This window comes from Leopardus geoffroyi, chromosome B1 (genome assembly GCF_018350155.1).
Source record: "Leopardus geoffroyi isolate Oge1 chromosome B1, O.geoffroyi_Oge1_pat1.0, whole genome shotgun sequence".
In the NCBI taxonomy this organism is placed as follows: domain Eukaryota; kingdom Metazoa; phylum Chordata; class Mammalia; order Carnivora; family Felidae; genus Leopardus; species Leopardus geoffroyi.
In genome coordinates, this window is record NC_059327.1 from 112,721,050 (window position 1) to 112,747,992 (window position 26,943).

At 37.3% G+C, this 26,943-nt stretch overlaps 1 protein-coding gene across 1 annotated transcript in view; it reads right to left on the reverse strand.

Annotated features, from left to right (window-relative positions):
* The window catches only part of LOC123593820 (glutamyl aminopeptidase), an 84,963-nt gene that overhangs the window by 42,502 nt on the left and 15,518 nt on the right, over positions 1-26,943 (reverse strand). The window contains exons 4-8 of the mRNA XM_045470347.1: positions 12,365-12,485; positions 10,028-10,182; positions 9,249-9,362; positions 5,723-5,857; positions 3,879-3,944 (exon numbers count right to left, since the gene is read on the reverse strand). Coding sequence (XP_045326303.1) covers positions 3,879-3,944; positions 5,723-5,857; positions 9,249-9,362; positions 10,028-10,182; positions 12,365-12,485 — 591 coding nt within the window. The remainder of the gene's footprint in view (positions 1-3,878; positions 3,945-5,722; positions 5,858-9,248; positions 9,363-10,027; positions 10,183-12,364; positions 12,486-26,943) is intronic.

Here is a 26,943-nt window from a genome sequence, read left to right on the forward strand (position 1 = left end):
AATATTAGCAGCCAGCTCCAAGAAGCCTGGACTAGGGTTGCGACCAGTTAGGAAAGCTGCCTTTGTTTTTGTTCTTTCGATTAGTTCACTGCTCAGCACTACCACTGGAGGGCAGGCAAAGGAAGGGAGAAGAAACGAAAGGCGCTCACTGGATATCAGTTTTAAGCATTTGTTCCAGAGCTTTGCACAAATCATTCATTCTAAATAAAATAAATGGATACTTGAGTATTAGTAATGAATTATAACCATAGCTACCTGTTAATGACAATTTCTAGTGAGTAGTAGCTTTTTAAAATTAATTTAGAGGAGTTTATTTGTATACTCACGATGCTTTGAGCTTAGAAACATGCCATCTTGGAATTAGAAGGGACTTTAAGTATTATTTAATACATCTCACATTTTGGGGGGTGAAGAAAACTGGTGCCTAGAGAGGCGATGAGATTTTTCTAAGGTAACTTTGAAGGAATTCTGAATCCTTAACCAGTCTGTGTGGTTTCTGTCAGTGGTGTCGTTATTGTTACTGCTTTTTAAACTGCAGTCTCTTGCTTCTTCCGAACTACAGGCTACATAGACATTTATATAAACAGTATATTAAAAGACATCAATTTTGAGGTGCCTGGGTGGCTCAGTCAGTTGAGTGTCCAACTCTTGATTTTGGCAGCTCAGGATCTCACCCTCATGAGATGGAGCCCCGAGCTCCATGTAAAGCTCTGTGCTGAGTATGAAGCTTGCTTAAGATTTTCTGTCTCCCTCTTGTTCTCCCCTCCCCTGCTTGTGTGCGCGTGCTCTCTCTCTCTTTCAAAACAGAAGACATCAATTTTATTTTGTCTAGATTAGTGCATTTCTGAATACTCTATATTGAGAAATTTCTTTCTTCACCTTGAATAGTCACAATGCAGTCATTCCACTCAAAATTTCATGATGACCTACATCCCCCAATAATAGCCCCTCATTAGTTGGGTTTGGTGTGGTAAGCACAAAAGGAAAAGAAGACTGTTTCTGTTACTAGTATCCCAGGAAGGGAAAGGACAAGTTGCAGCTGAGCCATTGCTGTCTCATCAGGGCTATTTCTTATACTAGGAGAAAAAGAAAGGATGGATGTATTTCTCAGCTTGATTTCATGACCATATACTGTTACAAATTCCCCATTACCTGTTATCATTTCTTATGCACAAGCACAGCCTTAAAGATTTTCCAGGTGATGGCTTTGATCTTATTCCCCTTCACTACTACCTACTTTGAGGTCTGAGATAGGGTTTGGGGGAAGGTGATGAGCTTGAAAGAGAATAGACAGCTGGCCATCCCCAGATTTAGTTCCATACCAGGTCAGCTAATGAAGAGTCACTTTGGTCAGAAAGTATTTGCTAGGGAAAGATCTTGAACAATATCACAGATTGTGGAATTTAGGGGCAGCAAACATAGAGTGATGCTAATTCAAGTAAAGACACTATTCAGATACTTGAATGAAGTAAAAGAATGTTCCAATTGGCTCGAGAGCTTATTGAGTGTGGTCTATACTGATCATATGCTGTTTTCAGATATTAGCTAGTGTTTGAAGATTGTAGGGGAAAAGTGAGTGTTTTAGTGGCTAGTGGGTTGTGTGTGTGTGTGTGTTAATTTATTCCACAGCACTATGATGGCATGAAAAAATTAATATCTATTCATTCTAGTTTGGTTTCTAGCTCCATCTGTAGTCACAGGGTAGAGGAAGACATATTTCACTTGAGACATATTAGTTTTAGATAGGACTAGATTTTTAATTAATTATACCATAGATACCAGGATAAAGGAAATATGAGAGTATTACTGAATTATTAGAATAGCTATTCACTTTTAAAGACTCCTGGTACATCTCTAGGAGTTGCTTTAAAAATCATTTAATTTGATGGGGCGCCTGGGTGGCGCAGTCGGTTAAGCGTCCGACTTCAGCCAGGTCACGATCTCACGGTCCGTGAGTTCGAGCCCCGCGCCGGGCTCTGGGCTGATGGCTCAGAGCCTGGAGCCTGTTTCCGATTCTGTGTCTCCCTCTCTCTCTGCCCCTCCCCCGTTCATGCTCTGTCTCTCTCTGTCCCAAAAATAAATAAACGTTGAAAAAAAAATTAAAAAAAAATAAAAAAATAAAAAAAAAAATAAAAATCATTTAATTTGAAGTCAGCTTTGAAAATTCCAAGAATGTGTTATCCATCAGTTTCATTTAGAATGAAACTATGCAAATGGAATTTTAACTTAATTTTTAAAGAATGAATTGTCTTTGTTTTTTTCTCTGTGTTGTTTCTTACAGACCATTCATTCATTTAAGAAGCACTGTTTGGATTGTCTATCATGTGTAATGCAGTCTACTAGGGACTGGAATATATACAAAGATACAGAAGACAGAGTTCCCCACTAAAGGTGCTCACAGTGAGAGAAGATATGATGAAATGTGACTTTGAAGCTGGTGGAAACGTTACAAGGTGTTCTAATGTACACATAAGAACAGGCACATGGCTTCTCCCTTTCTTCCAGTGTCCACAGAGAGTATTTTATTAGTAGACAAGAGGAGTAAAATGCATTGATGTACACCCTGAATATCTCCTAAGTCTTGGTCTTGTGTCTTACGTAAATAGTCACCTAGGAATTTTGCCATTGGGTAAAGAGACTGTTTCTTTTTGGGGTGGCATAGAGACTGCTAGATGCCACATAAGAAGGCTCAGTGGTGGTAAGAGCTGAAGGAATAGTGAGCGGACACTGTCCTGGGGAATCACATCCAAAAGGAGTACTGGTACCTTTGGGAAGGCTGGCAGGACGCTGCTCTGACCCGTTTTCGACGTTCTGAACTGGCACCCCAGCACCACTGCTCTGCCTAACCACCTGAGGCCTCACAGTGGGGAGGATGGAGGAGAATGGGAAGAAGCAGGAAGACAATTCCGACTCCAGGCTGAATGGGCCAACCTACAGACAGGACAGTTACAGGGACAGAGTGTAGCCACACTGATGCCATTAAAACCCTGAGAGATTTGGCTTAGGTTTTCTAGAAAAACAAAAAAGAAGCTGAAATATCCACTGGGGCAGTATGCCTAAGGGGGATGTGTGAAATGCTTTTGAAAATGTATTACCATTTCTGCTTCCAAAAGAAAGCAGGCCCTCTTTATTCCTTGACTCTACACATTCCTTGAATGTGTGTATTTGCCACTTTTAAGTCCAGTAATAAGGAAAAAGTCCTTGCACGAACTATAAAGGAAGGCTTTTATAGATACACTTAAATCTTTATATCATGTCACTATGGACTGAGTTGTGTTCCCCAAAATTCATACATTGAAGCTTCACCTCTAATGCGATTGTGTTGGCAGATGTGGTCTTTGGGAGGTATTTAGGTTTAGATGAAGTCATGAGGGTGGGACCCTCATGATGGGATCAATGCCTTGATGATAAGAGGCACCAGAAAGCTCTCTCCCTCGGCTATGTGAGGACACAGGGAAAGGCAGCCATCTGCAAGCCAGGCAAACAGCCCTCTCTAAAACAGGAATCTGCAGTGCCTTGGTCGGAGACTTCTCAGCCCCCAGAACGGTGAGAAAATAAATTTCTGTTGTTTAAACGACTCAGTCGATGTATTTATTATGGCAGCCTAAGCCAATACACATGTAAAGGATATCAAAAATAACTAAGGACTCCATGTAACTTCTCCATGAAATTTCTGCTAAATGGTAATTAGAGGTAACAGTGTGGGCACTTAACTGGATGTGAAGTCACCTTTCTATGTTTTGCTGTTTAATCTGTCCCTGCGTAAGGAGAGGAAAAAGTAAAAGAGGAGTAGTTCCTTGATTAATCACATACCGACATTCATCAGCCACGGACCGATGTGGCTCACACGTAGAACTATGAAAAGTCATAAATCATACCTGACATCCTTTTTGAAACTTCTCTGGGGTTATCCAGTCTTCAAGCATCCTCAGAATGGAAACGCCCTATGGTGGAAAAGAATAGCAAATTGAACTAGTAAAGGATACCAGTGACCACTGTCGTGACTAGTATTTCATGATCATATGTGTGAGATTATCTCTTCAATATGACTCCACTAAATTACTTGGCTATAGCTCCATGGTTTTAAAACAAAAATAGCATTTGGCACACCTCCTGTATCTATGCTTCTAAAATAACAAAAGGTCAAGAGTAGTTGATAAAGGGGCCATCATTTCAGAGACTTGGGGGTTAAATAATTATTGCACTTCATCAAATGAACCAGCAGATGGAGCTTTTCTAATGAAAGAGAACCGTTAGAAAGACTTAGAAAACTCTTATTTTTCAGTGAATAAGGAAAGTAATTCCATGATAAAATTCTGGCTACTTCTTAAATTTATTTCAATACTTTTCAAAATACTACATTTTGTGGAAATAGTTGAGGAATTATCTGGTCAAATAGTTTAATATAGATACATCATTTAGGTATAAAATCCTTTTCAAAAGCAGTTCATCTCATTTGGTTTTATTTTGTCTGAAGAATCTAATGAATACTTCTGCTCTCTACTTTCTCTGCACATGTTATAAGATTAATACTAAAATGCAGTATTGATAAATTTTTATATCCATTTTCAAGTAACTTGCCGGAAGAACATGTGCTTCTCCCCATCTGTTAGCAATTTTTACTGCAATTTATTAAGTATAAATTATTTTTGCACAGAGAGGGCTAAAGGCTTAGAACATTTATTTCTGACCTAGTATCTTAAACCCATGGAATATCTAGGACTCGGAAAGAAACCGATTTAATAAAATATAAACATCTCCATGTGAGTAATTAGAATATCCTGTAAGTGGCCTAGAAATGTTCACTTTAACAGAAATATAAAAGAATCATTAGCAATATGAAAGAAAAATGAGAAAAGAAGCCTAAAAAGATGCTGTGGGAATGACAGGGAAAGCCAAAATTATGATGCTATAAATTTGCAGTAGCCATCTATAGATGGCTTTTCTCACGTAAGCCATTTTATCTAGTATTCATTTTAATAATTAAAATATTTTGTCTTCAACAAAACTAGGTATTATCCAGAATAACAAACTGTATTCATTTCCAGTGGCTTTTGAGCAACTTAGCATAGTGGGTAAACCTTGAGCAGCAAAAGGGAAATAACTACATCATGCTGCATGCAGGCATGAATACATTTGGAGGAGGAGCTGTAGGAAGGAAACACTGTGGGAGAAAATGGGTCGCTGCAGACCTTCAGTAGTTTTGCAAAAAAATTTCTTGGATAAAAATGCCCCATCTGCAACATGCTAATAACGTCATCTTTATGTCTTATATAAAAATGGATAAAAGGAATTCCTTCCAACTGAGTTGGGTTTCAGTTCTTCCTGAAGCACTAAAGGATTCTATAGAAAAGATGTCCCCATATATGGCGTTTTCCAAAGACCACATAGCAGAAAAAGAAGATTCGCTGTCTTTTAAAAAATCAGATAAAAGAATTTTAAATTTGAAGCTTAAAGTGTACATGTTCAGTTAGAATGAGAGAGGCTATAAACAAAAGTGAAGGGAGAAATCTTTCAAAGTCTGATTCAAAGTCTTGTGACAATGACCAGCATTGATCGTTTTGTCCGAAAAGTACCAACTACTGAATATTCAGCATCCAGAATAAGTTCCACACTGTTTTCTAAAGCCCATGAGCATAGTCTAACCTTCTTACCGTTTTTAGGCATTTACTAAAAGTCACTAAACAGGAAGATGCTCACAACAATGTCCTATCTTCCCCACCTTGCTATAGGATATTCCATCAAAGACAGATGTTATTTCAGCAGGAGTTGTCACAGTGACAACAATTGGGTGCGAAGACGTCAAAGAATCATCCTCTTGTACAGGTAACACGTCTTCAAGTAACATCTGATCTCTCTGAAACGACACAACGCACCAAAGAAATACAGCACTTCCTCTATACTCGTCCATATTTCAAAATATCAGGGATAAAAAATTGGCGGAGAATAAATATAAATTGCTCAAATTACTTAAGACAAGCGTTAGGTGTCCAAATGAATCGCATGTTGCACTGATTCATCTGCATGGATTCCATTCCCTTCTTCTAGTATAATTCCTTTGACTTCGCCCCTATGTGACAGGCCAAGAAGACACAAGCATCTGTGAATTCTGTCTCTGCCACTTCTGTGTGACTTTCGCACATGTGCCAAGCTTTTCAAGCCCTATTTCCGCACCTGTGCAATGGGCATGTTATCGCCTCACACCTTTGTTCTCAGAATTAAGTGAGAATACATGTTGATCTGCCAAAAACTAATGTTCGGGATTTCTTTTTTTCAGTCAACTAATCATTAGAATTTGGATGATTCATAATTAATCAAAGAAAATATTAGCTTTTGCCATAGTTCATCATCTTCTCATTCCAATACTATGTTTTCTTGGCCAAATACAGTGGTTGAGAGGTCTAGCCATCTAGTCAGACTTCCACAGCTCATAACTCAATTTTTGCCATTTTCTAGATACGTAGGTTTAAGCAAGCTCCCGCACCCATCAAATTGCGATAATAATGGCATCTACTTTTTGGAATTGTTAGAGAATTCAATGAGATAATGCATGGTAAGCATTTGGCATAGTCTCTGGTGGAGTGAAACCCAACACATTAGCTGCTATTATTATTTTGATTCATAATCAGATTCTGAAATCTCATTCTGTTAAATCATTACTTAAAAAAAAAACCAAAAGCCTTATTGGTCTTCTTTTATTAAAAATATTCCCCAAAGAGGAGCATACTATATTTACATTTTCCAATTTTGTGATTTCCATTTATAATAGACAAGGTACTATTGTCAAGTGATGACTGCCAATCAAGGTAATTTTGATCTGGACTTAAAACTTTGTGCACCTTTTATTTTATTTTATTTTTCCAATATATGAAATTTATTGTCAAATTGGTTTCCATACAACACCCAGTGCTCATCCCAAAAGGTGCCCTCCTCAATACACATCACCCACCCTCCCCTCCCTCCCACCTCCCATCAACCCTCAGTTTGTTCTCAGTTTTTAAGAGTCTCTTATGCTTTGGCTCTCTCCCACTCTAACCTCTTTTTTTTTTTTTTTCCTTCCCCTCCTCCATGGGTTTCTGTTAAGTTTCTCAGGATCCACATAAGAGTGAAACCATATGGTATCTGTCTTTCTCTGTATGGCTTATTTCACTTAGCATCACACTCTCCAGTTCCATCCACGTTGCTACAAAGGGCCATATTTCGTTCTTTCTCATTGCCATGTAGTACTCCATTGCTTTGTACACCTTTTAGATGCAGAACGCATTCAGGTCTCAGGGTCAGGAAATTTGACTCTAGTCTTAGTTGTGCTACCAATTTTCTATGTGAGATTGGAAAGTGAGATTACCTTCCTGTGCATCAGAGTTTTCACCTGTAAAGTGAAGCTCCACTATTGTGGTACTTATCAGGCTCTCTTACAGTCTGTCTTTTTATTTATCTGTCCCCTCTACCCGCCATACCCTTAACTGGGAGCTCCTTGAGGGCAAGAACTATGTTTTGTTCAGTTTTGGATACTCTGTAGTGTTCACTAAAGATAGAAGACTGAATGAGTGGATAAAGAATGAATGAATGGGGGCAACTTGGGTGGCTCAGTTGGTTAAGTGTCCTCTTCTTGGTTTCGGCCCGGGTCAGGATCTCACAGATCGTGATTTTGAGCCCCACATCAGGCTCCATGCTGACAATGCGGAGCTTGCTTGGGATTCGCTCTCTTTCCCTCTCTCTCTCCCTTCCCCTGCTCATGCTCTCTCACTCTCTCTGTCTCTCAAAATAAATAAATAAACTTAAAAAAAAAAGGAATGAATGAATGATGATGAATGGGTGAATAAATGAGTTGGACCATGTGATTAAATTTCACTTAAGAACTGCATACTAACTTCTTTTGAAATTTCATTGGTGTTTTGAAATACTGAATTGGAATATTACAATGTTATATATATACATATATATATACATATATATATGTATATATATATATGTATATATATATGTATATATATATGTATATATATACATATATATATATATGACAACAATTTAAAATGTTATACTTCCTTGCAATACCTTGATATAAGTATGGCATCAGGTTATTTTATAGAAAATAAAGGACAACATATTTTTTCATTTATATAGTTTAGTTTCAATAAATTACAAAATCAACAATTTTCAACATATATGAGTGATTGCCAACTAGTGGAAAGTTTGTCCCCCAGGGAACATCTGGAAACATGTGGACACATTTTTGGTTTTACAACTGGGGAGGGAGGGTTACTTGTATCTCTATATGGGCCAGGGATGCTCTTAAATATCCTACAATACCAGGACAGCCTCCACCATTACCAAGCACTCCTGAATTATCTGGGCCAAATGTCGGTAGTTCCATGGTTGGAAAACCCTGATGTAGATTAAAGTTCTAAAGCAGGAATTGTTGCAAGTTAACTTCTTCATTTTTTAAGATAGCTTGTAGAATCGGCCAAAGGCTTCAAGTTTGTCTTTTTATTTTTTCCAGTAGAGGGCGGTAGTCTTATAGTACACAACTTTCTGTAATTCTCTAGTTTTACACATCTACACATTTACACTTTCATATATACTAACAGACAGGCATACCTACACCATCTAAATAGAGATAAAGACAGATTTAGCTTTTCAGAAAAAAATCTTTAGGGTTCACAGACGCCTTTGTTCCAGGCCCCTCAGGGACATAAGGTAGGATAATGGTAGTTACATGTATTTTTAGGAGCTTTTAAGCTTACAAGAGAGAGAACAATGTTCTTCTTTTATAGAGGAGAGAACCAACTCAGGATACGTCACTTGCTCAAAGTCACATTCTCTGTAACACTAAGTTACAGAGAAATAATGCTCTTATTTCTTTACCACGCTATTTCACCATAAGGTAAGTGGTTTGCAAAATGAGAGATTTTTCAAAGGACTAGCACTACAGACACTTAAATATAGAGCTGCGTTGCCTAAGCTCATTATGTTTTTTTTCTTACTTTGACACATGTTATTAAGGGACTATATCAAGGATATCCTCAGACTGGGCTGGTCAATTGCTCTCCGAGACCTCGGCACTCACCCTAAGCCAGATAGAGTTCAGTGGAGCTGACCGATTCTACTCCATACACACAACGGGCTTGGCCCCCCAGTTCACCATTGCACCAGGCCCCTGACTCGGGGACATTGTCATTGTGTACAGATCTCAGTCACTTTCATGAGGAAAATAGACATTTGGAGCTTATGTGTTTAGGGCTCACCATTTGCCACTCTTTTTCTGCTTGGTTTACTCCCAGGAACTCAAAGAAGGAAGCAAAGCCTTCATTCAGCCACAAGTCTTCCCACCATTCCATGGTCACAATATTTCCAAACCACTGGAATTATAAGCAATAAAGAGATGGTTAAATTTTTATGCTTGTGGTAGAGAGGCCTAGACAATTTCAATACGTTTATTTGTCCATGAAAATGTCACTTGACACAGAAGTGGCCGGCATTGTACTTAATTAGCATTTATTTCCTGCATTATTTCTCCTGATTTTTTTCCACTTCTCCTGATTTTTAAATGATCTTAAATTCTCTTTCGTTCACTGCCTTTATTTTAGTATCACCAGGACTATTTAAAGTCATAGCAAAGACTCCTGTATACTTACTACAGGCAAAACAATGTGTCTTAAAAGGTTTTTATGGTAAAATATTTAGTAGCACTAAGAAAGACTTTCAAGCAGGATTTTCTGGTTGGCCGTTTTTTATTTGTCAAGTTATAATTAATTTCAGTTATTCCTATGGTCTTAAGCTACTTTAAAAAACAAGCGAAAATTTGAGGGGCATCTGGGTGGCTCAGTCGGTTAAGGGTCTGACTCTTGATTTTGGCTCAGGTCATGATTTTGTGGTTCGTGGGCTTGAGACCCGCATCAGGCTCTGCACTGACAGAGCCTGTCTCCCCCTCCCCTGCTTGTGTGTGCACTCATGCTTTCCCTCTCTCTCTCTCTCTCAAAAAAAAAAAAAAAAAAAAAGCTGATTTGATGCTAAGATTCTATACCTGATGCACAAGTTCATGGGCAACCACACTGGCCACCCTCTGCCGGTTTGATGAAGCTGATTCCTGAGGGTCATAAAGCAAATTTGTTTCTCTGTAAGTGATGAGTCCCCAGTTCTCCATAGCCCCGGTGCCAAAGTCTGGAATAGCGATTTCATCTATGGAAAAAGAAACAGTCCCATGAGAAATACTTCTTTGCATTTGTTTATAACATTTCTTACCAAATTAAGTTCTTTGGATGAATGTGTTTTAAAAAGGCTAAAAATAATTTCTTAGAATAAAAAACAATAATCTATTTGTGTGAACTATTCAATCTTCATGCACTCAAACTTTCCATGGAATGTTTCCTGTTGACTCCAGATATCAATGTGTCTTCTATTTTTCAAAGAAGGATACTAATGGCAATGCTCTTTTCAGTCCTCTATAATTTTATGTCTTTGTCTCTGTCTGTACTTCATTTTTATTAGAAGTGCAGGGCTTCGAAGTACACAGAGATATATTTCTATCCAGGGATGCAGAATATTAGAGAATATAAAATTCCACTTTTTCCCTATTTCTGTACAATTTATCAGCTCGATTCCCTACTAATTGAATAGGGTCCCATCCATTTGTGTGCACTAAAGAAGTTGGGTCAACACGAAATAAACTGTATTCTTTCTCACTTCTCTTCCAGACCTACCATGTCGGGTTCTACCAGGACTTTCTATTCTTTATTTTTGTTTGGGCCCATAATCTTGGATATAATGATAGGAAGAAGCGGTGCTGATCAGTTCCATGTTAAATCGCAAAACGGAAAATGTTGAGCTTGATTAGTGGACAGGATGCAATTTCTTCAGTTAATGAACTATAATAAAAAAATGTAATTTCTCTATTAGCACTCAGAATTTCAATGATTCTAGTTAAAATAAGGATTCCTAAACCTTTTTATAAAGAATGAAAAATGGGTGTATTATCTTCAATAAAAATCAAGATTACAGCAGTAGTTTTCTTTTTGTGTCCTCTTCATTCTTAGGTTTGGCTATTTTGTCACAAGAACACCCACTTAAAGGGTGAAGAACTATTCCCTCCAAGGACCAATATTTTCTATAACATTATGGAGTATAATTTGTACCTAATCTTTGAACAAAAGGACTTTTTTTGTGACCTGGTTTCTCTAGTGAGTATTAACATTATAATTAATGAACTCTAGTGCAGTGTTTAATAAACAGGGAGTGTGACAAATGCAGAAGTCATCTGTAAAAAAAAAAGTCTAGGAAACAGTTAATTCTGAAAGGGTTGAAATGCATTTTAAAGTATAAAGAAGGAGTAAGGGAGATTGAGGAAGAGAAAAGGAGCAGAGAGAATAAATTTCTAAGAGCTCCACTTCCCACTTTATCCTGGGTGGTACAAGTGAGATAAAGAGAGAAGAGACTTTTAAATTGATGTGCTTAACGTTTTATTAAATATTATTCTGATTTTGATGAAAAGTTGTTTCTCTTCCTGTCTCTCTGTAATAGTTGGGAGCTGATGCCATTGAAGAGAAAACGGACCATCTACAAAGGTGCTCAGAGCCACAGCTATTCCCACTCAGAGAACCTGGTTTCCCAGTCACTTTGCACTGCTAATTTGTTAAAGTACAGGCATAAATTGAAGTGGAGAAATCAATTTTGCGTTGGTTGGCATTCTTGTTGCCTCCATTTTATCCCTACAGACATCTATATGGATGTTTCATTTAAAGTCTTTGCAAATACCACGCAAGCTTACTAATAAAGCATTTTTGCTGTTGGTAGAAGTGTCATATCCACACCATTTCGATTATAGCCTTATTTTTATTTTAAAAAGAAAACGTTCCCCCCCCATTAGAAAATATATATATATATATTTTTTTTTTTTCATTCTAACTGCTGGAGAATCTAGAATTAGTCTTGTCCAATGGAAGGACGGGAAGAACATAGGACTCCGATGGCATCATTTATCTCTTTTAGTTATGAACTCATTGATGGGAGAGCAGCAATGTAAGCTATTGGAACAGTAATGACTTTGAAATCAACTAATCTAGGTTGCTATTTCTGGCTCCATTATTATCAGCGTCTGCAGTTCCACACAATACTTTAATCTTTATTTGGAAGTAAAAGTCTTTGCATTTAACAGGTAAGAACAGAGTAAGTATGGACATTATTCTTGGAGGAATCCAAAATGCGTCTTTCAGGGTCTAGTAAATATTAGACACATATTTTAGTCATATAATAAAAAGACTAAGGGGTGACTATTAACTGAAAATGCTAAACCTGGAGGAAATGATTTAACTTAGGTGAAAGCAAAGGCAATATTAAAAATAAGAAAATAAAAAATGAGTCTCACCTAATTTAGGAAGAGCATAATCCATAGCAAAGTATTCTTCAAAATAATCAAACACAATTTTAGTTATGGTTGCAGCATACTCAGCTGTGTGCTTTTGCTCTGGCTGGACATATATAGTGAGCTATTAAGCAAAACACAAAAATTCAGTGAAAATTATTCTTTGTTTGATAAAACACAAAAACTATGACATATAACATAGTGGAGAGAAGGTGAGCTTTGGGGCCAGGTAGAGACTTGTTTGAATCCCAGGTCTTTATGGTTTTGGACAAATCACTTCACATCTCTGAGACTGATGTGTAAAGGAAATTATGCTGTATAACACTCTGAGTAATTTCAATAACTAGAAATTATGTAAGTCGCAACAGTTGGCATAGTGTCCAATATATTTTTTAAATGTTATTACTTTTTTCTATTTAGAACATATATTCTTAATATCTATGTGTTCCTATTTTTCTATCAATTTCTTTCTCTCTCTCTCTCTCTCTCTGTGTGTGTGTGTGTGTGTGTGTGTAATCTGCCTTTGAGGAAATGAGTCATGTGATTTTCTCATCTAAAGAGCCCTTAGATACATTTTTTTTTTGCTTGCACTATTCATTACTGTCCAAATTACCCTTTTGATATTTTAACTATTTTACTCCCAGAGTCTAAAATATAGTGATTCAAAATTTTCTGAGAGGGAGGCATCTTGAAAAACTACATCAATTCTCTATTTGTGTGCCTATGACATGATTTATAAATCAAATCCAAGTATAAACTTTTTACCCCTCAATTTCAAGCATGTATGACCCAGAATAGCCAACACAATATTGAGGGAGAAAAACTAAGTTGGAAGATTGATACTACCTGACTTAAAGACTTACTACAAAGCTATACTAATCAAGACAATGTGATATTAGCAAAAGAATAGACAAATAGATCAGTACAACACAGTAGAGGGCCCAGAAATAGACACAATAAAAATAGTCAAATGATCCTTGACAAGGAAGCAAAGGCAATACAATGGAATACAGATCATGTTTTTAACCAATGGTGCTGGAACAACTGAACTTGCACATGCAAAAAAATGAATTTAGATACTGACCTTACACCCTTCACAAAAATTAACTTAAAATGGATTGCAGACCTAAATGTAAAATGCAAAACTGTAAAATTCCTACAAGATAACATGGGAGAAAACTTAGATGACCTTGGGTATGAAGATAACTTCTTGCAACACCATGAAAGAAATAATTGATGATTTGGACTTCATTAAAAACTTCTGGTCTGTGCAAGACAATGTCAAGAGAATGAGAAGACAAGCCACAGACTGGGAGAAAATATTTGCAAGAGACATATCTGATAAAGGACTGCTACCCAAAATATACAAAGAGCTCTTAAAATTCAACAAGAAGAAAACAAACAAGCTGATTAAAACATGGACCAAAGACCTTAACAAACACCTCATCAATGAAGATACAGAGTTTGCAAATACGTACACAAAAAGATGCTCCCCATCATATGTCATCAAGGAGATGCAACAGTAAGGTACGACTGCACACCCACTAGAATGCCAAAATCTGGAACACTGACAACGACAAATGCTATAAAGGACATGGAGTTCCCATACATTGCTGCTGGGAATGCAAAATGCTACAGCCGCTTTGGAAGACAATTTGGAAGTTTCTGACAAAACTAAACATACCCTTACTATATGATGCAGTAATTGTGCTCCTTTGTATTTACCTAAAGATTTTAAAACATGTCCAACAAATACTTGCACGTAAATGTTTATAGCGGCTTCACTCACAATTCCCAACACTTGGAAGCAACCAAGATGTCCTTCAATAGATAAATAAACTGTGCCCCATCCAGACAATGGAATATTACTCTGTGCTAAAAAGAAATGAGCTATCAAGCCATGAAAAGACAGGGAGAAACCTTAAATACATATTACTAACTGAAAGAGGCCAATCTGAAAAGGCCTCGCACTGTATCACTCCAACTATATTAATTTTGGAAGAGGCAAAACTATGGAGACAATAAGGAGATCAGTAGTCGCTAGGGGTTAGGAGGTGGAGGAAGAAGGAAATATGAATAAATGGACCACAGAGGATTTTTAGGGCAGCGAAAGTAATCTGTAGGATATAACAATGATACAAAAATAACATTATACATTTGCCCAAATCCATAGAATGTACAATGCCAAGAGCGAACCCTATGGTAAACTATGGATTTTGGATATTATGATGTGTCCATGTAGGTTCATCTTTGGTAAAAAAAAAAAAATGTACTATTTGGAGGAGTGATAGTGATAATGGGGGAAGGGATGCATATGTGGGGGCAGGAGGTATATGTAAAATCTTCATACCTTCCCTTCAATTTAATTGTACACTTAAAACTTCCCTAAAAAAAGTCTTTTAAAAATAACTTTGAGGAATTCAAGTGAAGCGTACTTGCTAAACTTATGGCCAGATTCAAAACCCTCAAGTAAAGCAAAATATGCAGTCATTTGGTAAATCCAATCCCATCTACCTAATGGCACAGGTGACTCATAATTTTAAAAAAGGAAAAAAGAGAAATTATGCCTACTTTCTTCCTTTATTATGCCAAAAGCATTGCTAATTTTGGTATTCTTATAGGCATGGATCTTGAGCCATTTTTTCTCAGCTGTGAACAACAGTGGAAAGATCCAATAATTTAATGGACAAATACCAGAGTGCCTGGGTGGCTCAGTCAGTAAAGCATCTGACTCTTAATTTCGGCTCAGGTCATGATCTCATGGTTAGTGGGATCGAGTCTCGAGTCAGGCTCTGTGCTGACAACTCAGAGCCTGCTTGGGATTCTCTCTCCCCTTCTTGTTCCACCCCTCCCCCACTCATGTGCACACACACACTCTCATTTTCAAAATAAATAAACATTTTGTAAAAAGCAAATAAAGGACAAGTACTGGAAGAGCATCCCTGAAATTACCAGTGCTGGTTCACTGTTCCCACATCCACTGGGTCATTGACATTCTTGCTTTATTTGCAAAAGTAAAGATGTGTTCATCTTCATCTCTAAAGGCAACACTATTCACGTAACTATCATCGCAACATCCTTTGAGGTTTGTTTTTGTTTTTTTTCAGCTGTCAGGATAGATGATACATTTTCTCACTGTTTTCTCTTTCTATGGAAACAATGACATGCATTTTCCAAGAAGTTCAGTGAAACTAAGGATCCAGTCGGTGGCCACTGTACAGAGCAGAGGTAGCTGCCCCCTGTGAAATCAAAACTATCACGACTAGACAGGATGGCTCCGTTAGATGCAGAAATTCTGAGAGTTTTTCATCTGTGAATTAATTAGGGTGTCAAAACTCCCTCAGAATTTCTACTACATCTATTCTCATTAAAAAACTTCAGGAAGGTAGTTCCATCATGACTTCCTCCACTGTTATTGACACCCTACCTCTGTGCCACACATAATGTTTGAACAATGAAACGTTGAGAAAGAGGGAGAAAGAGGAAGAAGCGATAACAGTGAGTCCCTAGACTCACCGTTGAGAGTTAAGAGGAAGAAGAGATAACAGTGGGAACCCCAGGTGGAAAATGGGGAAGAGAAAGACTGTGCTCTTTGTACCAGATCTTCTTTCCCATGCTAGTGGATCAACTCCCTTTAAGCACAATGCTTCTGAGACAACATATTCTGTTTTTTCTCACTCTCTAGACTTCTGTTGGTAGATTGATATTAATGTGGATTCAATCAATGAAAGTAGTCCTTTCTTCTTTTGTTTCTGAGAAACTCAAGCCCCCAGAGCTATGTTCTGTCTTCATAGTCTAACCAGTCTGAAGATCACATGGGATCCATGACCCTTATTTTGAAGGGTCATCGATCATATTTTATGACCATTGCTCTGATCAACTGAGCTAAGCAATCACAGAATATACAGATTCAGACATGAATCTGGTAACATAACCAGCCAAAGTTTATCTAGAAGCGTGTCCTATCTGCTATATATAAAAAAACCATATTCTTAAAGACGGCCAACTGCCAACATGGTGTGCCATTTGAAGCTTCAAAATCCTTTCATGTGGCATCCATTTCATTGCAGGTCATCTGTGATGTTCAGATTTGCTGATTCAAGCGTTCTTCCCTCTGCTGCTGCCTTCACTCGTCCTCTGCTCAGCCCTTCCTGCTCTCTGACCTCGTCTTCAACTCATGCTCCATCGGTATCTCCTGCTCCTCTCTGTGGGCTTTAGTAAAGGTGGCTAGCCTTCCTCCACCATCAGCCACCATCTGTCCATGACAGAGTTCAGGGAATTACCCCAAATTGTCATCACTTTGAAATAATTGCCATCTTTCTTGTTTATGTGTTTGCTTTACTGTGATGATTTTTTTTAAGTATATGACTGGCAATATTGAAACAGCTTGGAATGAGAAAGAAGAGATGCGTGCATATTCTTTCTTCTTGCCTTCTGAGTCATATATCTTTTATTATTCAAGGACTCTATTGAAGGTCAAATAGCAAGTTTATATATAAGCTTTACAACCTTATATATAAATACAAAGTTTGTAAGGCTCTAAGAACCTAATTTGTATGCATATATTTAGTTTGCAGAGGCAGCAATTTCCCCAAGTAAATTAAATGACCGAGGTATACCACTGTTGGATACCATGAGTCGTATCTCAAAGTACTGAATCTATGGAGCTAGTGTCCGATTTAAAGTCTGTGCCTTCTAATGCATATGTTCAGCTGATTATTCTTTTGGGAAGAGTGACACATCTGAGTTATCGTTGTTGTTGTTACTTTTCTCTGATCATACGGGAACTGCCTGTAAAGAAGGCTTGCAGAGTTCTTAATATTGTCCCTTTCATTCAAGGATCTCCAGGAATATTTGAGAGGAGGAATTTACGTCCATGAGAATTAGGAACCTGATTGGTTGCTGCCATTTCCTTTATGTGTCATCATTATGATTAATCATTAGTCGCACGGAGTACTTTAAAATTTCCAGGTAATGGAAGAAGCACTTTCCATGCAGTGTGTCACTCTATGCATCAATTCTGTGAATCTGAGACTATTAACAGTAATAGAATATTTTGCATCACTGACAAGTTTCACTACTCCAGTTTTCACAATGATAAAATCCAAAGAGTTCTGAAAATACAAAGCTTTTTATGTGTTCAGAGCAAACTAATTTTGCAGACTCATCTGACCTGAACAAATGATGGTTTTTTCTAATCTTTATTTTTCTCACCACAAAAACAGTGCTGCAGAAATTAGTATTTCTCTTTGACTGTAAGGTGCTGCCCCAGATCCTGCTGTAGTTTATTCAAAACTATGCAGTATTTGTACCATTTGACCTTCACAAATCAGAAAGTTGCTGAATTTTAACATGCAACTAGCCACATGGTTTTAGAGAAGAATTGTAGACCTCTACATCAGACTTTACAGTTTGAAGGGTTTTAAAAAGAAACTTCCTCGTGTGTACATGAGACCAATGAAGACTAGGGCGAAACTGACTAGGATTCAGCCCAAAGTTTGGTCTTTACTGTATCATACTGCCTCTTTTCTCTACCCTAAGAATGAAACTTGACTTTCCCTAGCTGCAAAATAGGAATAACAGCACCTATCTTGTGTGGTTGTGAACATAAAATAAGCTAGTATATGAAGCAGTGTTTGACACGTGAGAGTTTTATGCGTCCCATCGAGAAGACTAGTATCATTGCAGGTAATGTACTGAATTATTAACCTCTGTGATTTTCTTTGTCTGCACTTCCTTATAGGTGAGCGATATCCACATTACCAGTAGAACATTAAGAGAATACAAGGGGGAAAAAAGTGGAGTTTTTCACTTCCAAAATAGGTGTTTCATGCCCACACAATAAACTTGAAAGCCAAAAGCTTTTGACTTGCAAAAGTCTCATTAGAAAGGCTGTTAGGGACTGCTGGGTGGCTCAGGTGGTTAAGGTTAAGCGTCTGACTCTTGATTTTAGCTCAGGTCACCATCTCACTGGGAGATCGAGCCTGGCATCAGGCTCTGTACTGACAGCACAGAACCTACTTGGGATTCTTTCTCTCCCTCCCTCTCTCTCTGCCCTTCCCCTGCTCATACTCTCTAAATAGACAGTCAGACAGACAGACAGACAGACAGACATAGAAAGCAAGCAAGAAAAAAGCTTTTTAGAAAAAAAAGCAGAAGGCCAAGAAAAAAAGCAAACCATAGAACTTATGCTGTAACAATGGACTGGAACGAGAACAGAGGAAGATCCAGACAGCTTTCCCTCAAAAAACTACAAGAGAGTTACTTGTGCCAGTTCATTTGAGTCAAAATTTAAGTTGTTTGGTGCCTGATGATTACAACTGCTGCAGAATTTTCTTAAAACAAAAACCAAACATTAAAGAAGTCTAACTTACCTCATAGAAATTTATATTTTAAATTAGTATTATGTTTATCTTTTTGTAAATTTAAATAAAGAATATGAATCATTAGCAATCTTCTATGGCTTCCTGGATTGAATACATGCTTTGGGGGAAGATTAAGAGCCATTAATTTTGAATAGCCCTTCCAATAAAGGAATGCATGAAATTAAACTCATTCTGAAAACTTTACAAAGCCACAGCAAACATGTCGTTTTAAAATAATAAAATAAACCTATGTCAAAAACAGCTCTGAGGCAGAAAATTGTCATTAGAAGGAGAACTGCTACAGGTAAGATCCACTGGCGAATACGACAATGAGTGGTCAAAGTTTTAAGGAGAAATAGGATATGTACATAACCTTTAATTATCTCTCCCTGCGTATCCTTATTAATTGCTGAGGTGGCTATAATATATATCCATAAATTCTTTGATAGTCCTCCCTCCAGGAAGTGGAGTTTAATCCCTTTCCTCTTGGGAATGGGCTATACTTAGTGATCACTTGTAACAGATAGAATATGGAAAAGAAAAATAGTAATTTATACTAGGGAAACCTGGCAGATACCACCTGAACCAAATGACCAAAGTTTGCATCAACCAACAATAAGTTGTGTTGATAGCGTGTGTCCCCTGATATGATCTACTGAGAAGTGTACCTTTTCTCTGAGGTATTTTCCCTCCAAATCCAAAACCCTACTCTAATCATGAGAAAACTTCAGGGATATTGAGGGATATTGTACAAAATATCTGACCAGTCTTCTTCAATAATATCCAGGTTATTAAAAACAAGGAAAGATGGAGAAAATGTCATAGACTAGACAAAATTAAGGAGACATCATGACTAAATACGATGTAGTATAATCTATTGGATCCTGGAACAGAAAAAAACACATTAGTGGAAAAACTGGTAAAATTAAAATAAAGTCTGTAGTCTAGTTAATAGTTTTGTACAAATGCTAATATCTTAGTTTTGATGAATGTATGATAAATGGTTTTGTAAGATGTTAACTTTGGAGGAAGCTGGGTAAATGTTACATGGGAATTCTTTTGTATCTTTGCAACACCTGTACATCTAAAATTATTTCAAAATAAGAAGTTTAAAAATATATGAGTATGAAAACAATAAAACTTATTTCTTTTTTTTTTTTTTTTTTTTTTTAATTTTTTTTTTTTCAACGTTTATTTATTTGTGGGACAGAGAGAGACAGAGCATGAACGGGGGAGGGGCAGAGAGAGAGGGAGACACAGAATTGGAAACAGGCTCCAGGCTCTGAGCCATCAGCCCAGAGCCTGACGCGGGGCTCGAACTCACGGAGCGCGAGATCGTGACCTGGCTGAAGTCGGACGCTTAACCGACTGCGCCACCCAGGCGCCCCAATAAAACTTATTTCTAAGAAGACTATTTCCATGTAGGAGAATGCATAAATTAAAATCCATGGCATAAAACCAAAAACTGCTCTAAAATATAAAGTTTATTTTAAAAAGCCCCATGATATACATATTCCCTGCCCTCAATCTTTCCAATCCAGACAAATGGACCACGCCAGAAGCAAGTAAGAAGACACAGGCAGTAGGAAGGATTCATTCAAAGGTATAATTCTATTCAGGAATCATCCTATAACATTTTGGAAGCAGGCACAATACAACCTCTTCCACTGAGTCAATCAAATTAATATTGTTATAGTATAAAACTAATTAAATGGACAATACCAGCCTCTCGTAGTGAGTAGTCCCCCTCAACTTCCTCCGTCTGATCATGAAAGCCAAGGAATTTGACTACAGTTGAATTCATCTCTAGCAAAGTAACTGCTCCTTTTTTGCACATCCCTCTTTACAAAAGACGGAGGTCAAAAGCCCAAAGAAACCCAAGTCCTAATTAGAACTTACTGTTTCTCAGGAACAGGATCACTCTTACCATTTAATTTGTCCTGAATTTGGTTCCTGGAAGACTAGTGCCAAGCTAAAAAGTCTAGCAAAGTTATTGAGGTCATAGGTCAAATGTACTTCAGATGGCATCACAAAACTAATAACTTAGAATGATTTTTATATATGGTAATATAGGCAATTTTCCTTTTTCCTTTTTTTTTTTAACATTTATTTGTTATTGAGAGACAGAGACAAAGCATGAGCATGGGAGGGGCAGAGAGAGTGGGAGACACAGAATCCGAAGCAGGCTCCAGGCTCTGAGCTGTCAGCACAGAGCTTGATGCGGGGCTTGAACTCACAAACTGTGAGATCATGACCTGAACTGAACACGGACACTCAACTGACTGAGCCACCCAGGCGCCCCTAATTTTCCTTTTTTCTACTTGCTTTCTTCCAGCCACATTTTCTATAATGTATGGGTATTAAACCTATAACTTAAAAATATATTCATAATCCACGTTGTTGTGGATTTGAAAATGGAATGCAATACAGCCCAATAGAAGACTTTGAACTAACCTAAGAGGTTAATGACACGTTTATCAAGGATATTGCTTCCCAAAATTTGACTCCTATATAAACAATAGAAGTACATTTTATTGATAATTTGGGAGTTAATTCAAAAGTCATATAATCTCTACATTTTGTACTAATTGTTTTTCTAGAGTAGAATCCAGTGATTTCATTTATTTTATTTTTTCATCCCCCATAAATTATTTATTTTATAACTGGAAGTTTGTACCTTGTGACCCCCTTCACCCGTTATATGTACCTCCCACCCCCTCCTCTGGCAACAACCAATATATTCTCTGTAACTACAAGCCTGTTTTCTTGGTTTGTTTTTATTTTTGTTTTTTAGCTTCCACATGTAAGTGAAATCATACAGTATTTGTCTTTCTCTGACTTATTTCACTTAGCATAATGCCCTTGAGATCCACCTATGTTGTAACAGGTGGCAAGACTTCTTTAATGGCTGAATAATATTTCTGAGTGTGTGTGTGTGCGTGTGTGTGTGTGTGTGTATTTATACACTTGTCCATCAACAGACACTTAAGTTGTTCACATATCTTGGTTATTGTAAATAATGCTACAATGCAATGGAAAAAAGACAGTCTCTTCAGCAAGTGGTGTTGGGAAAACTGGACAGCAACATGCAGAACAATGAACCTGGACCACTTTCTTACACAATACACAAAAATAAACTCAAAATGGATGAAAGACCTAAATGTAAGACAGGAAACCATCAAAATCCTGGAGGAGAAAACAGGTAACAACCTCTTTGACCCTGGCCATAGCAACTTCTTACTACACATGTCTCTGGAGGCAAGGAAAACAAAAACAAAAGTGAACTATTGAACTTCATCAAGATAAAAAGCTTCTGCACAGCGAAGGGAAGAATCAACAAAACTAAAAGGCAGCCTACAGAATGGGAGAAGATATTTGCAAATGACATATCAGATAAAGGGTTAGTATCCAAAAATCTATAAAGGACTTATCAAACTCTACACCCTCCAAAAAACAAATAATCCAGTGAAGAAATGGAAAGAAGACATGAATAAACATTTTTCCAAAGAAGGCCTCCAGATGGCTAACAGACACATGAAAAGATGTTCAACATCCCTCATCATCAGGGAAATACAAATCAAAACCACAATGAGATACCACCTCACACCTGTCAGAATAGCTAAAATTAACAACTCAGGAAACAACAGATGTTGGCAAGGATGCAAAGAAAGGGGAACACTTTGCACTGTTGGTGAGAATGCAAACTGGTGCAATCACTCTGGAAAACGGTATGGAGGTTCCTCAAAAAATTCAAAATAGAACTACCCCACAACCCAGCAATCATACTACTAGGTATTTTTCCAAAGGATACAGATGTGCTGATTTGAAGGGTCACATGCACCCCAATGCTTACAGAAGCACTATCAATAATAGCTAAATTATGGAAGGAGCCCAAATGTCCATCAACTGATAAATGGATAAAGATGTGGAATATTACTCGGCCATCAAAAAGAATGAAATCTTGCCATTTACAACAGTGCAGATGGAACTAGAATGTATTATGCTAAGCAAAAAAAGTCAGAGAAGGACAAATACTATTTGATTTCACTCATATGTGGAATTTAAGAAATAAAACATATGAACATAGGGAAGGAGACAAACCATAAGAAACCCTTAAATACAGAGAACAAACTGAGGGTTGCTGGAGGGGAGGTGGGTGGGGGGAATGGGCTGAATGGGTACTAAGGAGGACATTTGTTGGGATGAGCACTAGGTGTTATACATAACTGAAACCATTATTACACTATATCTTAATTAACTTGGATTTAAATAAAATTTAAAATAAAAATAAATAAGATATAATAATTAAATTAAATTTTAAAAATAATGCAGCAATGAACACAGGGGTGCATATATCTGTTCAAGTTAGTATTTTCATTTTCTTTGGATAAATACCTGAAGATATTACTTAAAGATTTTACTGACTTTAAAATCCTGAAACAATCAACTAAACCTGAAAAAGTCCTCAGGAGATTTCTTACCAACAGAGTTATAAAAAGTCTTTCCATCAAAGGCTAGCCTCAATTATTGCTAAATTTTATTTTTCAGGACTGAATCAAAATGCATTGCAAATAATATTCAATAAAGGAAATATACAAAGTTAAAAGTCTTTTGAGCTACCTTCCAAACTCAGTTACCTTTCTTCTTAACAGTTTTTTTGGGATGAATCCTCTATTCCAATTTTTTCTCATGAGCAGCAAGGACATTTTAAGCATAACGAATGGTTCAACTACTAATACCTGCTGTGTAAATAATACCTGCTAGTAAACAATTCAGAAGAATATAGGTCTGGATTCTATGTTTATTGATATAAAGGAACTTTTGCCAGAATAGTGAACATACCCAAGGGTTTAATCAGGGTACTACTGATTGTTGATTGCACAATATAATCTGATTATGAATAGCAAGTGATTAATGTACCAAAATAATACTGTCAGAAGCAAAGTATCTTTTGATTCATGAAATTTCTACTAAAAGTATTGTATTACACAAAAGCTACCTAGTTCCATTTTTTAAAAACTGAAATAGAAGTATAGGGACTTTGGGTCAAGATGGTACAGTAAATTAAAAATTGATGTACCCCCACATACTGAAATGATAGATGCAATGGAAAAATGGAAAACCCACAAGACATATCAGGACTTTAAACAACATAAATATCTCCATGAACTTGATAAAAATACAAAGCAGATGGCAGGACTGAAGCCATAAGCTTATTGGTAATTAGTAACGGGTTACTGGGGATCAGAGCCAGATTATGCCTTGGAAATCATGTTTTATTTTAAACTTGAACTACTGATTTCTGATTGTTTTCTCATAGCTTCTGTTTCTATTTTATGGTGATCATATCTTCTTGAATTTGAGAGTAATAATTAAAGTTTGTATAGGTGACAAAGTTTAATTTTTTATGGCTTTTTTTGGAATTCTCTTTAGTTTCCCCAATCATTACTATTGGTCCCAGAGTGTTTTTTTGTTTATTTGCCTTGGATTTTCTTTTATGTTGTTTGTTTTCCTCAGATGCCTGTTTATCTTAAGTTGTCTGTTCAGCTCTAAGAATGTAGTACTGAGGCTGGTTTGCATTTCCATTGATATCACACTTAAGTATATTTAAGTAGGTCGGTTTCCCCTTAATTTTTTCTAGAATGGGAGATTGTACTGGGGTACCTGTGCTTGAGTGTTAACTGTTAGATTTCAATTTAGAGTGAGTGGGTAGGAAAAGCCAGGCAGGGAACCTCTCAAATGCCAATGAGGCAGAATTTACCATAAATTGGCATTCATACTAGATGCCTTGCAAGTTCTCTAGTAAGAGTTCTGTTTACCTTTTGTAGAAAACAGCCCTACCAGGTTTTGCAGGAGGGAAAAACCTGGTTGCCTGTCTTCTGTAGATGGGGTGGAAGGGAAGGGCCCCTACTTTGTTTAGCTCCATGTTTCACTTTCACTGAATTCTCCCAACCCAGAGTCTCTGGGAAGTGTCCAAAGAGATTATAGCATTCTGTTTTCCTTTTGCCAAATAGATCATCAGAAAGCAATATATTACGACAATATTCATTTCCCACCCAAATGGTGAAAACTTAACCAAATTTACAACAGAATAGTATGCACTCAGCTCTGATATTTAAGAAATATTTACCACTCAAAGATACCATTGGGATCTTCTGCCAAATTGTATTTTCCATTATGTCATCTAAAACCTTTATACAAAATCCACCATTAGAGCCCAGCTAACTAACTGGTATGGGCTCTGATGACTCATCCAGCCACTATCACACCTTACAAATAAATATCCTTGGTCAGAGGACCAGGTGCCTTGGAAATGCAAACTCACCATCACTATAGGAAATAACTCCAAGTACGCTGTTGGTTGCTGATGAGTTGACTGCATTTTCTTTTTCTTTTTCTTTTATTATTATTATTTTTTTAAATGCTTATTTATTTTTGAGGGAAGGAGAGCATGAGTGGGGGAGGGGCAGAGAGAGGGGGACAGAGGATCTGAAGCAGGCTCTGTGCTGACAGCATACAGCTGGAGTTCATGAACCATGAGTTCATGACCTGAGCCGAAGTCAGACGCTTACCCAACTGAGCCACCCAGGTGCCCCTACATTTTCTTTTTATGCAATTACATCATCACTAGTGAATTGTTTAAGCCTTCTGCTTTGCCTTGTCATTTCCACCCAAAATAAAAAACTTGCCCAAAAAGCAATCATTAGGTTTTTAAAAAATTGGTGTAGAACACACCTGCACATGATGAAAAACATTCATGCAACTGAATTGCAGGTGATGAAGAAAGCACCTGCAGATAAAAATTCTATGACCGTGAGGAGTCTGTAAGAAAAACCAAGCTGAACTACTGCTATCACCTCTATGTTAAGCAGGAGGAGTGCCAGCAAGGACATTCAGCACAATATAGAAAAAACAATTTCCTCTTTCTAGCAGCATTTCTTTCTTACCCCTACTATTATCTATTAGCCCCCGGCAGTGCTCTTTACCATGACTGAAGGTCACATCAAAGCAACACGTGTGGTAAGGGATGACAAAATTCATCATGATATACAACCCCTTTGAAAAGGTGTTAGGACATTCCCTCATTTGCTATAATTTGGTTACAGTAAAGGCAGCATGCTGGAAACCACGCTCGACTCCTACTATACCAACATTAAGGTAAATTTCCTTAGGAGATAGTGTCACAGGAAGTGGAGGAATTCATCCCTTCCCTCCAGTGATTGGTGAAGAGGTAAAGATATTTTCAGAATATCATATTTCAGAAGGTTTAGCAGCATACAGTATCCACCACTTGCCAGTTGGGTGATCTTGAGCAAATTACTTAAACATATTAAGTTTCGACTCTCTCATCTGTAAAATAGGAGTGATGATTTTTTTCCTTATAAAGTTATATTGCAAATATATATGTGTGTGTGTGTGTGTGTGTGTGTGTGTGTGTGTGTGTGTGTGTGTGTGTATGTATATATATATATAAAATAGCACAGAGGTGGACTAACGGAAAGAAAATCAGATTAAGCAAGTGTTTAGGGCATGAGCAAAATGGGAGCCTTCAGAATGAGAAGAATAATTAGGTAAAAGTATTTGTGTTTTCAAAAGAAAATTATTGAATTAATCATCTTGATTTCTAAAAGCTTATTTATCTCTTACACTGTAAAAATATGCTTTTTGACACTTTGTTGTTATCTTATTTTGAATTGCATTTAGGAATGGCATCACAAACTTTGAAGGATATTCATCTTCCTATGGTTTCCTCCTTCCTCTCTGGCCTCCATGGAGGACCCCACCCAAACACATATACTAACCACTTCACTAAACTGGGCATGCTCAAATATTTTAATATACTTGTGCTGATATACTTGGGAGCTAGCTTTAGATTTATAGTGAATTTTCCCTTTGAAAGAATTCAGAACTATTCATTCCTATGTCTGTCGTGTTTATTTTTCACATGTGTCCTTTCAGCTTATGATTTTCGATATTTTCAGTGCATCTATCATCAAGCTCATAGACCCTGATGACGAATGGGCTTTCCTAGTCTGTTAAGTGGGGGGAAAAACATTAAAAAAATAGAAAATTAATCACAAATCCCTAGGTAGGAAATTTTTAAAAATATAATGGGACTTGGGGCACCTGGGTGGCTCAGTCAGGTAAGGCTCAGGTCATGATCTCATGGTTCATGGGTTCAAGCCCCACATTGGGCTCTGTGCTGATGCTGTGGAG